General features: G+C 35.4%; 6 protein-coding genes across 6 annotated transcripts; 4 read left to right on the top strand and 2 right to left on the bottom strand.

Moving 5' to 3' along the window:
• The first annotated feature begins 3,552 nt into the window (after positions 1 to 3,552).
• B0P05DRAFT_545333 (uncharacterized protein) lies at positions 3,553 to 4,355 on the top strand. The gene is made up of 2 exons (XM_051578627.1): positions 3,553 to 4,044; positions 4,097 to 4,355. Exons 1-2 carry the CDS (start codon positions 3,645 to 3,647, stop codon positions 4,195 to 4,197), a joined length of 501 nt encoding a protein of 166 aa, XP_051434048.1. The 5' UTR covers positions 3,553 to 3,644; the 3' UTR covers positions 4,198 to 4,355.
• On the bottom strand, positions 4,288 to 5,404 carry B0P05DRAFT_579768 (casein kinase II subunit alpha; the record flags this gene model as incomplete). Its single annotated transcript, XM_051581961.1, has 5 exons — positions 4,288 to 4,498; positions 4,539 to 4,687; positions 4,740 to 4,904; positions 4,952 to 5,146; positions 5,201 to 5,404. 5 exons carry the CDS (start codon positions 5,402 to 5,404, stop codon positions 4,288 to 4,290), a joined length of 924 nt encoding a protein of 307 aa, XP_051434047.1.
• Positions 5,405 to 5,729: 325 nt separating this feature from the next.
• B0P05DRAFT_579767 (P-loop containing nucleoside triphosphate hydrolase protein) lies at positions 5,730 to 6,939 on the top strand (the record flags this gene model as incomplete). Its single annotated transcript, XM_051581960.1, has 5 exons — positions 5,730 to 5,797; positions 5,849 to 5,960; positions 6,012 to 6,118; positions 6,176 to 6,473; positions 6,517 to 6,939. The coding sequence occupies 5 exons, from the start codon at positions 5,730 to 5,732 to the stop codon at positions 6,937 to 6,939; spliced, it is 1,008 nt and encodes a 335-aa protein (XP_051434046.1).
• Position 6,940: 1 nt separating this feature from the next.
• B0P05DRAFT_545322 (armadillo-type protein) lies at positions 6,941 to 8,397 on the bottom strand. Its single transcript, XM_051578626.1, has 3 exons — positions 8,258 to 8,397; positions 8,165 to 8,201; positions 6,941 to 8,107 (listed from the first exon to the last, which is right to left on the bottom strand). Exons 1-3 carry the CDS (start codon positions 8,330 to 8,332, stop codon positions 6,945 to 6,947), a joined length of 1,275 nt encoding a protein of 424 aa, XP_051434045.1. The 5' UTR covers positions 8,333 to 8,397; the 3' UTR covers positions 6,941 to 6,944.
• A 161-nt stretch (positions 8,398 to 8,558) lies between these two features.
• Positions 8,559 to 10,278, top strand: B0P05DRAFT_579765 (uncharacterized protein; the record flags this gene model as incomplete). Its single annotated transcript, XM_051581959.1, has 7 exons — positions 8,559 to 8,642; positions 8,687 to 8,793; positions 8,936 to 9,011; positions 9,052 to 9,326; positions 9,370 to 9,443; positions 9,614 to 9,736; positions 9,773 to 10,278. 7 exons carry the CDS (start codon positions 8,559 to 8,561, stop codon positions 10,276 to 10,278), a joined length of 1,245 nt encoding a protein of 414 aa, XP_051434044.1.
• Positions 10,279 to 10,892: 614 nt separating this feature from the next.
• Positions 10,893 to 12,715, top strand: B0P05DRAFT_444628 (FANCI solenoid 4-domain-containing protein; the record flags this gene model as incomplete). The annotated part of the gene is made up of 5 exons (XM_051573786.1): positions 10,893 to 11,156; positions 11,206 to 11,502; positions 11,556 to 12,303; positions 12,347 to 12,525; positions 12,566 to 12,715. Coding segments are annotated over 5 exons (1,638 nt in total), but the record flags the coding sequence as incomplete, so codon positions are not given.
• Between the last annotated feature and the right edge of the window lie 265 nt (positions 12,716 to 12,980).

Below are 12,980 nucleotides of genomic sequence, written 5' to 3'. Positions count from 1 at the left end.
TTCTAGTCGCCTTATTCAAATGTTTTCGTAGTTGACTATTCCCTACAAAGAAATAATAATTGGCTCTTGCACAACAACCGCAGTTGTAAACAATCTCGTCGGACGAAAATATACATATCGAATAATACCATTAATGGCGACAAAACCAAAATGAAGAAGAAAGTACTAAAGTTCCCTTTTAAACACATGATACTCTTCTATACCCTAATTCTACTTGTGTTTCTTTGATGGGCTGTAGCACTTGATGGCTGTTATTTCATAGACAGTGTAATTTATTTCGAGGCACTTTGGTTGTGTAACAATAGCAAAACATACTTTAACTTCTAACAAAAATAATTTCTTTATGTTTCTATAGCCATTGTTTTCTACTATCCTTATCAAGACAGCCTTGGATGCATAGTAAATAAACAAAAAGACTTATTGTGCTAATCTTACGATTTCAATCGAGAAACAAACTATCAAAAATGATGTAGCTCAGACCATTCTAAACTAAATAAGAACTGTAGCACAAAGGCCCATATCACAGGAACAAAAAAAGACATTGTTGTGTAAATGCAATGGACATGAGCTTATATTTCAATCTGTTTCTCTCATTCTGTGTTTTGAAAAAAAGAGAAATACACTGAATCAACAAACACTTTAATGTGTATCATTCATAAGCATAGTCTAGTCCGTTATGAATTCAATGATATAAACATAAGCAAAGAAGAAGAAGAAAAAAAAACAATGTCTGCGGTCATTTTACATCATACAAAACTTTAATAAAGTTCAGCCCACTCTAACAAAACAACACAAACAATCCTTTATACTCAGTGCGTTATAATTACGATGCCCTTCTGAATAATAGCACAGACCATTTGATCTAAACAAATCTTTATGTAAAAGGGGGATAGTTACTGTTTCTTATTTATTTACCATTCTTTCTCATTACGCCGCTTTTATAAACAAATCGAGATTCATAAAATAATTTTGCTTTTATACCTTTTTTGTATCTGTCCCGTTTGTTTATAAAGAAGATTTATGAAGTGTTGTTTAGTTGACATTAAACAATAATGTGGTTGTTGCGTGTTTGTTTATACTGATTTATATGATGAGATGATTAAATCATTTATTCTAAGGAAAAAAGCCTTTCATTCAATACTGTTCAAATGTCAAGTTAATGACATGTGATATAAGGAAAAAATCAATGTAACAAAAGCATAACGAAGACTTGGTAAGAAAATACAATTCAAATCGTACCCGTAAAAAGGACTGCACTCCATTTGTTTCATGTTAAAAGTTTTTTTTTTTTTTTTTTTTGTTCAAAAAGTCTAAGAATTAAATAGTCATCCGAATTTTTTTTTTTGGTTATAAAAGGGCCTAATTTTGCCTTCACTTTCCTTTTTTTTTTTTTTTATTTGTTTCGTTCATATTTACTTTTGTTTTCTATATTAAAAACCAAACGAACCAATGTCTCAATATATTAAACCATTAAACTTACAAGGAGGTCAATGGTAAGTCTCTAGTCTCATCATTTGCTTGTGTCTAACATCCTGCCAAAGTACTTGGTGCGGAAAATACGGCCATAAACGTGGTACCTGTCCTTTGCTGAAATGAAGTGGATGCAATTCATCTTTCCCTCTTCAAAATAATTTCATTATACCAAGCAATCTATGTAAATACATTATCTCAGAAAAAAATTATGACTATTATATTGTTGAAAACACACATTTATACATCCATATACACATTTACACACATGTCAATCATTTATATATCATAAAACGCACTTTCTAAAAAAAAAATTAATTATATAAAATAAAAGCATTTCTACTTATTCGTTGTCAACTTTCTCTCTTTTTCTGTATAACAATAAGGCCTATTCTCACAAACTTCTTTTTTCCCTGTTTGAAAAAGAATTTCGAAATAAACAGATTTCCATCGAGAAGCCTGTTTACTATGGCGTTTTTCAATTAAAGTCTCGGAAATCGGAATGCCAGATAATAAATCAAAGTTTGAAAGATGTTGAGCGCATTGTAGTACAATCTTTTGTTTTTATTTGTAGAAGCACATAAACAAAATTGGGCTACTTTTTGTCTTCTTTTTATACATATACATACAATGAATTCCATGTCAAGAAGTACATATAGAATAGAATGCTATTCTTTCACATTTATCATTTATTTATGTGTTTCTCTTGTTGAAAAAGCAATACATATTCAGTAACCAAATAAAGTCCGCCGTACTTTTGTCATGTAGAACGTAATACAGTGTTTGGAAACAATCTCTTCTGCCACTCAACAAAGCGTTTTTTAGAGCTTTAAATAAACTCTGGAGTTCGGTCCCCCATACACTAATAATAATAATAATAATAATAATAGAATCAGCATCTAGATGAAGTGTACTACAACTAGAGTAAGAATTGGTGACAAAGTGAATAGAGTGAACATGAGAGGCTTACTTGTCGTCATTCAGGAAGTTTAGCAACTGAGAAAAAAAAGGAAGATCTTGTTTGGCTTAAAGACGATTTTCATAATAAAAAATAGCCAATGAGAGCAATTCAATGACTCCCGAGTATACTAAATAATGTACGCAGTAACACATTAACCAAGAATCATTCGACTTAATAACACTTGTTCATCTCGGCTCTTTTTTATGGTCACTTTCTCTCTACTCCCCCCCCCCCTCTGTCTTTCTTTATGCTTCTAAAAAATTCTATGACCCATTGATCGCCAAAAAACACATATACATAAATTCATTTGTAATAAGTCATTCGTCTTCTCTGTCATTAAAAACAAAATGCATCTTTTCTTTACAACACTTTTCTTCATTGCAAAAGAGTAAGTCATGATATGCTTCCTCTTTTGTATTTCATGAGAATCAAACAAGATAGATATGACAAAGGTATTCATTGACAACTAAGTATATATACTGCATGAATGTATAGTAAGGGAAATGTTGGGTTCGTCCAACAAGAAAATGACTGTGGCACACAACAATCCAGAAAAGGGCTTAAAAATTGATGTTCTACTAAACTTCAAAATCATTTTTTAAAGTTTGTTTTAGCCTTTTTTTTTGTTTTTGTTTTTTGCGTATTTGTTTATATCTGAAGAGGTCTGGACCAATAAGAGATGTTTTTTTTCTTGACAAAGAAGAGGAGAAAAGACATCATTATTGTCAATGTTTAAACCCCCTTTTGTTCTTCTTTGATTGTTTTGAAACTTTGCCAATGATTTCGTTTTTCATATAAGAAAAGGGGGGTAGCTGTTTTTTAAACTACGACAAAATGATCTTGATACTTTGAACACGGACCATCTTTTATTCTCATTTTGATCGGCTTATTAAAAAAAAAAAGAATAGAGAAAGGATAGATAAAGCAGATCTTTAAGGAGTTTATTTCATAATAGAAAATAGGAGCATATAATATCAAGGGATAGCACATGACTTATTCATCTATAAGAACTCCTAAAGAAACTATTTTATATAACTCGGATATTCACCCTTATTTCTGAGTGACACACGCATTTTACACATTAAATACGCGTGAATATCTTTTCTTCCTCCCCCTTTTTTTTTTTTTTTCTTGAGTGAGTTATCATATAAAGCGTTCTTTTTTTTTCTGTTATTGTTATTATTCTGCTTTTCTTTCTCTTTGTTTATGTATAATGTCATCTGGCAATGATCAAGAACATTTAATGTTTAATCATAGTATGCTTCGTTGGTCATCTCAACAGTCTACAATGGAATATCCTAATAATCCATCTATGGAAATAACACCAGCAACTATTGTACCTTCTTCTTCTCATAACCGAAATACAAGTACTATGACCCCTTTACCAGCTATTAATACGACAAACCCAGCCATGGCTCCTCCTCCACCTGTATTGGATCCTACAAAACAATATCATCCTGAATGGGGAGTGATTAAAGAACAAGACTTTCATCCATTGACCTTGAAACATCAACGTGATCTAGAGAATCTCTATAGTGCTGGTTCTGCTATTACTGACTTTTACTTTTGGCAAGCTAATTTAGGAGGCTATTGTATGGCAGATATGGCTCAAGGTAAGATACATAGATAGATTATAGGGTTAATGTAACATCTCTTCTTTTATAGGCATTGTTGTATCTTCTGAAGGTGCTTTTGTACTTGAAAGAAAAATAGTAGAAGGTGCACCTCATCCTGGTCGCAGAAAAAAAAAACGCGGATTGGGATAAAATCCACAACAACAAAAGCAAGAAGAAATTATTAAGCCAATTTTTTTATTTTTATTTTTATTATTATTTTTATTTATTTATTGTTGTTGCTCACGAATGGGAGCTATAGGAATCAGTAACAGAACAAAATAAATATGTGTGCTTCAGTTTACCGAAATAAGGGTGGTTCATGGCTTCTTGTGCAGTGGGTCTATCTTGATGGTCATATTGCAACAAGTTGTCTAATAAATCAAAGAGTTCTTCTGACATATATTTTTCATTTTCGGATGTCACAAATTTAGTCCAAGGCTTTACGGGGTATCTAATACACATGAATAACTTGGAGAAAACAAACTACTTACTTTCCCATCACTTTCTGAATATGAGGATGCAATTTTAAGTCATATTTTGTCAAATATTCATGTAGCTTGTCAGTACCAAGAACCTTGGCAATCTTGACTAATTGGTCATAGTTGTCTGAACCACTAAAAAAGGGTTCTCTACGGAATACCTATGACAGTTCTTTGTTATCTTATGGATCCATTGATATCTATACACTTTACCATGCCTGCAAGCATACAGCCAAAACTCCATAAATCCAAACTATAATCATAATAATGAAAATCAACCAATAATTCAGGTCCTTTGAAACAACGAGAAGCAACCCTGACATTGTATTTCTCCCCAGGATGATAAAAGTCTGCCAAACCCCAATCAATAAGACGAATCTAGAAAGACATCAATTCATATGGACTGTGTATATGCTTTCACTTACTTGTCTCTTTGTATGATCAATCATCACATTATGAGGCTTAACATCACGATGCATAATACCCATAGAATGACAGTAATCAAGAGCCTTCAATAATTCATACATGTAATAGCGAATATCTAAATCAGTAAAGCGAGGATAAAGCACTCTAAAATCAATATTGTCAATGCTCTCAAAGATCAAACAGGGCACTCTAGACTAAACATGTTTAAGTTTCTCTCCCCCTTTCTTGATTCTACAACAATCACTTACCTCAGGGTCTCGAACCACATCCAATAAACCCACAATGTTAGGGCCTCCTGTCAAGTTTTGCAAAATCTTGATTTCTCTCTTGATCTTCTTCTTTTTGACAGGTTTCAATACCTTGATAACACACTTTTGCTTATTCAAAGCATTCACACCAGCAAATACTTCAGAGTACTTGCCTCTGCCAATCTTTTTACAGATTTCATACATGTCTTGTGATCTATTCGTCATCAGATGCGTATTTCTTATACCAGATGCTTACCCCAAGTGACTTGAAGTGCTTCATAGTCATAGTATTCTTTGGGTTTGTTTGTGTTTGCATAAGGATATGTCTTTGCAATACTGTCAGACATATCAACAAGTGAAAAGAGAGAGAGAGAAAAAAAATGGGGGAAGGGGAAGAGAAAAAGGAATTTTTTTTCGAATGACTTTCTTTTTAAAGATCATGACCAATCAATGGAAGTTGAAAAGCAGTCCAATCATTATCCATAGTAAAACGCGAAAACGCGTCTTTTTTTTTTCTCAAATCAATACGATGACTTCTATGGATATCGATAAACAACCTACTTCATCCACTACATCCGATGACTTTGTGATGCCTTGGTAAGAAACATACAAAAAAAAAAAAAGTATCTTGCTCTAATGGGTCATCAGGGTTGAAAAATACAGACCTCTTAAACTCAAGGATATTGTAGGTAATGAAGATGCTGTCTCTCGTTTGGAGACTATCGCCAGAGACGGTAATCTTCCCAACATTATCTTGACTGTAAGCAGATAAAAACAGACAAAAGAGATATCGTACTCATTTGATGAACAGGGCTTACCTGGTATTGGTAAGACCACCAGTATCTTATGCTTAGCCCATGATTTATTGGGTCCTTCTTATAAAGATGCAGTTCTTGAATTGAATGCATCTGATGATAGGTAATATACATACAAACACACACATACATAGACGGTGGCTTACATGTTACTCTATAGAGGTATCGATGTCGTGAGAAGTAGGATCAAAGCATTTGCACAAAAGAAAGTGACTTTACCACCTGGTAGACACAAAATTATCATTCTGGATGAAGCAGACAGCATGACAGGTGGTGCTCAACAAGCATTGCGTAGAACCATGGAAATCTATTCAAACACAACGCGTTTTGCTTTGGCTTGTAACCAGTCAAACAAGATTATTGAACCTATTCAGTCTCGATGTGCTGTATTACGTTATAACCGATTGACAGATCAACAGATCTTGCAGCGATTATTAGAGATTTGTGAAATGGAAAAGGTAATGCGATTGCTGTAATAACGTGATGTTGATCTTGTGTTAGGTAGACTATACAGATGAAGGCTTAGAAGCTTTGATCTTTACAGCTGATGGCGATATGCGTCAAGCTGTGAATAATTTACAGTCTACACACTATGGTTTTAAACACGTCAATGCTGATAATGTCTTCAAGATTTGTGATCAACCTCATCCTGTTATCATTCAACATGTCCTCAAATGTTGTTCTGAAGGCAATGTTGATGAAGCTGTCACTTGTCTTGAACAACTGTATGATGCAGGCTATTCTGCACTAGACATCATTACTACCATTTTTCGTGTAACAAGAAACTATATTGACATCAGTGAACAACTTAGACTAGACTATCTCAAGGAAATTGGCTTTACACACATGCGTATTTTGGATGGACATCAAAGTATAATTCAATTATCAGGCATGATTGCCAAACTCTGTAGCATTAAAGCATAACTTGTTTATTCTTCATCACTGCTATCTTCATTTTCTCTTAACCAAGTAACAAAGGGTTCCATTTGCTTCAAAAAGAGTGTTTTACCTTGAGCAAGATGAGCCTTGTCATTCCAGTAAAGAATAGCATTGTCGGACAAGACATCGTTCTTGTAAAGCGTCTGAATCAAACGACGAAAGTATTTGGTCAACTTGACATCTTCATAACAAGTAGATTGAACCTTTTGTAAAAGGACAATTTCAGTTTTGGGAGAACTACAGAAGGCTTCCAACACTTTGGACCATTGAGTGATGGAACGCAATACTTGAGACTCAATTTGGTCAGCACGGGTATTGAGTAAATCAACTGTGCTCATCAAAGACTGCCAAATGATGGCTACTACATCAGCTTCTGTTAAACCAGCATCCTTGATACTGCTCTTAATCAGACTCAATACTTCAGCATCCGTAGCATCTTCATCTTGCATCTTTTCAGACAATTCGTTCAAAAGAAAACCCTTGATGGAGTTCTTTTTGTTTCTACGGTAATAGTCAACCAATTCCTTCATGTCCTCAGCTTCAAAGTGACGCACCAAACAGTCTTCATCACGCTTGTTGGGAGGGAAGAATTCGATCAGGCGGGAATTCAAACCTTCGGCAGTCAAGGCACGACCCAACTGTTCAATACTTTGTTCATCCAACACGGTACGGAACACAGTCGTCGTGAAGTTCAAGGCATGACCGTCCTTGACTAAATAGTCTTGCAACAACACCTTGAGCACAGAAGAAGGCACAAGTTGACTGCAGATAAGGAGACCTGTGGCCTTGGCCAATTTCGAGTTTTCTTCTGCTTGCCATTTGTTGATAAACTGCAAAATGTTTTGCAAGGTTTCACCAAAAATTCTTTGCAAATACTTGTAACGACGAATCAATTTGTTAAAGACGTCAACGTATTTCTTAATCACGGCGGCATCATCTTCTGCTGCAAAAATGCAGAAAGGGCTTCGTTCAGCATCATCGTCAATAATTCCTCCAGGTTCTAAAATACCACCCGTAATCAAAACTTCAAAAAGAGAGTCACCGTATTTACGATAGTCAAGTGTGTTTCCGAGAGTATCTAGTTTGGCAGAGACAGCTTCAAAATCACCTTCTTTGATCGTCTTAAAATGGACAAGTAATTGATCTCTAAAAACTAAATATATCTCATTTTAGTCTCCATCTATAAATAAAACTCCTCCTTAGGACTTACTCTCAGGCTCGTGCTTAGCGTTTGCTTTTTGAACACCCTATATAAACATACAGTCTAAGTTTCTATAATTGATTTTATCGTTATATACTTTACTTTTCTTTGTTTAATTTTTACACCATGCAAGACGGGTTTAGAATTAGTAGAAGCCTGGGATTGGGTAGAATTCATGTATATGCTAGAGACAATCTTTTCTTTTTTCTGTACGTTTTTTTTTTGTTGCGTTCGAGTGAGCAAGAAAAAGAAGAGAGCGAGCGAAAATATTTTTTTTCGACCTTTTTAAGTTTTACATGCACCAATGAAAACGTAACCTTCGTTCATCAGCAATTACAGTCACAAACCATTTTTAAAAGACGCGTTCTTGATACGCGCGCAGTTGCCTTTTTCATTCAAAAAGATGGATATCGAGATTTTTAAGCTTAGTAAACAAGCGGATAAAAAGCGTCTTGTTGAATATTTGGATCAACAATCAAAAGAAGAAGTAATACTATTTTTTGGTTTCCAAGTAAATTAAACTCTTTATAGTTTACTCAACTTGTTTGTCATAAATTGAATGATTATCATGCAAGCAATGATGTGGATACCTTATTACTTTTAAGGGCTTTGATTCAAGGTATTCAGAATAGAAACAAGTGTATTTAATCATAAGCAAGGTTCTCCCATAGACGGAGGTCAGAGTTGTATTCAACGTCGATCCATGTTACTTCAATGCATAATTGAATGGTATGTCTTTCTTTTGTGATACCTTCTTAAGGATAACCCTATTTTGTTTAGGTTAAGTGATGAAGAGAGAGAATCGCCCGAGAAATCAAAACAAGCTTCTCTAGTTGTCAATCTCATCTTACCAGAAGTAAGAATAACGATTTGTTAACCCGCTTACTTATGAATAGATCGAGAGTCTGCCTACATGGATCCTTCGTGATGCAGCAAGAACAATAACGCATGCAATTCAACAAAAGAAAGTTCAATTGCGTCTGTTGGACATATTTGTCAAGATATGGAACATATTAGCTGCAGCAGAAAAAGTGATTGAATTAAGTGATCTGTTTGACAGGTTATTAGAAGCAGAATGGCATGATTATTTAGTGGTTGGCATGGCTTCTGCATTGAATGATATGGAGTTATCCAACCCTCAATTAGAAGCCGTCTTGAGATACATGATCAAGTAAGTAGCATTGTACTATGTCTTGTTGCTAATAGAAGGTTAGAAAATTGCCTCAAATTGAAGTAGAAGAAGTGCCTCCTTTTATTTATCAATTGCTACTTATTTCTCGAAAAGTAAGTCAACACAATTGGGCTTTTCCCACTCATAGACATGTAGGGCTATAAACGTCTGATTTTAACGGGCATTTTGGACTTCTTTAATACACATCAAACAAGGTAATAGGGTGACCCTATGCTTTTCCTCTTACCCTCCTTCTTTTTTTTTCTTTGTTTTTTATGTTAGTCAAGTTGAAAGTACAGTCATGTTGCATTTATCATTTGCACTTAAACAAGACCAAGACTTGGGTAATGAACTAATTAAACTCATCAAGACAAACAAGTCAAGCCAATTTGAAGTGTTCAACATGGCTTGTTTATTCACTGCTGCTAGAATCCATCGACTTCAAGACCCTATTTTTGATTTATTCAAGACCAACATCATGTCTGTCTATAAAGACAGTGAGAAACTCGAACGGTGTTATTGGATCTCTGACTATTCTTCTTTAGAAGCAGACAGGTTTGGTCAAGTGTTGTTAGAAGTGACTGAGAGGTCAGCCGTCTCGGGTTGGGACCAAGTCATTCAAAGCTTAACACAACTGTCTTTGATCTTGGTTGATACAGCCACCAGTATCGGTAGTTTCTTTCAGACCAACACGATCAAGACAAGAAGCCAGACAAAAGAGCACACTTCGATGGAGAAAGTAGCTCATTTGGGTACATTAATCTTGTTGCGTTTGTTTAAATATCATGGCGTGGTCCAAAGTGAGATACTAGAGCAAATCACTTCACGTATTGTGTCAAGATCGTCCAGTACGTTACACTTTTTAGACTTACTGGCCTCTATTATTCGAGACTATCCTGATACTGTTGAACGATACTTGACGAACGTAAGTGCTCCTTTGTTTAACTTGTAGACTTATCTTGTTCTAGATCAAAGACACACTTGACTTTCTTTCTTATTTACCTCTATCCACAGCAGAACGATTGTTGCATGCAATTCAACCTATTTCAAAAACAAATGAGCACTTTAGAGATGGTTTGATTCTTGTGCTCAGAAAGAGTCTGTTTGCAAAGTAAGTGAACAAACAGACATCATGGCACTCATGGCTGAATAGAGACTTGGATGGTCGAGCCATGGCTGTACGAGGCTTTTTGAATATTTTAGATCAACAATTGACCGAATCAGGCGAATCGTCAGTAGCACAAGGGGTCGCATTTGAAGTACTTGGTAAATAGTGTGTTTGTTTGTCTGATTATTCTTCAGCTGACATGATTCAACAGGCCTTTTGAGAAGATGTTTTAGTCAGCAATATGAAATCAGACTATGTGCCTATCATGGTCTAGGTTCTTTAAGCCAACAACACCCTACATGTGCAGGCGACATCTTTGACTTATTCTATACGCAGGTAAAAAGTGTGCTTGATAAACCTCTATTGACATGACCTAGTTTATGAGGACGTATGAAAAAGACACAAGCATCATCAACCCTATCAAACTCGATGTCTGTGTAGAAAATGCAAATAATGGAGGTTATCCCAAGATGGTGGAGCCTATTCATTTATTACTGGCTAATTTGATCAAAGCATTACGCGTGGCATCCACACAAGATACCACCTCTGTCACAGCGGAGACCATGGATCGATTTAGAGATGTTATGCTATCTTTTGTAGATCGTCTTTCCAATGCTAAACTAGAAGACTTTGAGTTGGACAAGACAGTCAGTTTTGATATGGCAACACATCTAGGACGAAGAAATAATCTATATGCTCATCTTGTACTGGGTGTTTATGAGGTAACAAAGATACCTCTTTTATATATATATACATATACTTAGACGATAGATTTGTATTGAATATGTCTTTATGACACACGGTATGACAGCTCAGTCCACAGAGACACTCTTGAGCTTATTCAAGAAACGAAAATTACTTTTCAATGTCTTGAAAGACAGTTCTACCAACGAGAAAGGCAAAAAGAATACGCAGCTTGTGATTTCTTCCTGTGTCAGTCTTGAATTTACATCCAAACTATTTCAGGCTGTATTTACACAAGACAAGACAGACGTAGTTCGTGATTTACGCTCTGATATTGACTTTGCTCATTTTATTATCACAAGTACATTTGACAGCCTGAAATTCGTAAGTTGCCATTGGATTCGACTCCCCCCTTTTTTTTTCTAAATAGTTTATAGGCTATAGATGATGTCTATTGTCATCAAGACGACAAACACTTTGAGAACAGCATTATGACTTGTCAAACGTATCTGTCTATCTTGATCCATGAAGACTCGGACAGTACATTTGCCAATCAACAGGCTACAAAAAAGACACCTTCTGTCTTAAGTTCAATTGCTATTGCTCTTCGTGGTACGCTGGATATGGTCAGTCATGTCTGGCCTGAACGATTTATTGAATTCCTCAGACGTATCTTGAACAACCATACTCAGACTACTACAAGTACCAACAAAGTGATACTTCAACTGATTATGCAACTAAAAGACATTGTGCTCAAGTATCTATCGGGTCGTACGCCTATTTATAGAGAAGCATCGCATGTCATGCACGTATGCTCATTCTTGTGCAACAAGTTTGAGAAAAAAGACACTGATTTCTCGGTTCAATCTCGAGTGGTAGTGAACTGGTTGAGTGAATTAGCCAAAGAAAGACCACTTGAAGACACAGGACTGACAAAGGATATCATTGGCTTGTTGATCCAGTTATGTGCTAATATGGGTGAATTTGATACTATCTTGAGCCTGTCTGAAGATGTCCATCTCTTTACAGGTGATTTAGAAGTACATCATACTGACGATGATCAGCCATTAAAGTATAGTATCATTAACACCAAGACATTTGCTGTGATTACATCAAGACTGTTTGAGTTTCTAGATGCGTCTTTTGATGATTTGACATGGTGTATTGGTCGCTTAAAGATATGTGGTAAGTGTTTGCACCATACAACTCCATTTCATTCGTTTATTAGCTTCTGAAGATGATCAAGAAGTCTCTCATCAATTCGAAACAGAAGTCTGTAAACGACTTGTGCTGTTGATCTTTATTACGAGTGAATTAGTCAAGTCTGTGCTTACAGATATCCATGCTGAAAGCCTGTTCAAGACATTAGCAAAGACCTACAAGACACTACATACACTTGTGAAATATGTAAGTACTCTTGTTTATGTCCAAACTGACATCTACCTAGAAAATCCAATTCCCTCAAGACATATCGAGTCAATTTATTCAAGTGATCAGTAAGTCAGGTACTGAAATCACAGACAAGATGTACAAGTTCTTGACTGTCTATGGTCAATCTCAACATCATGACACTGGAAATCAAACCAAAAAGAACAAGGGCAAACAAAAACAAGTGAACTTAAAGCAGAAAGCCAAGATTCAGCGCGAAACAAAGATGATACCCAACTTGATCTTTGCTGTAGAGCAATTTGAACGCCATCTTATTCAATTAAGTCGAAAATCAAAAGTGGATTTTATGCAGTACATGAAGCGTAGTACTTCTCGTGACTTCAAGATCCAAGTAGATCGCATGCAAGCAGATGAAGACTCAGACGAAGAAGAAGAAAAAGGCCAAGAAGAAGAGGAAGAAGAAGAGAATCTAA

Source organism: Gilbertella persicaria, assembly GCF_025201335.1.
Source record: "Gilbertella persicaria strain CBS 190.32 chromosome Unknown B0P05scaffold_24, whole genome shotgun sequence".
NCBI classification, from domain to species: Eukaryota; Fungi; Mucoromycota; class Mucoromycetes; order Mucorales; family Choanephoraceae; genus Gilbertella; species Gilbertella persicaria.
This window is presented reverse-complemented; position numbering and strand designations above follow the sequence as displayed.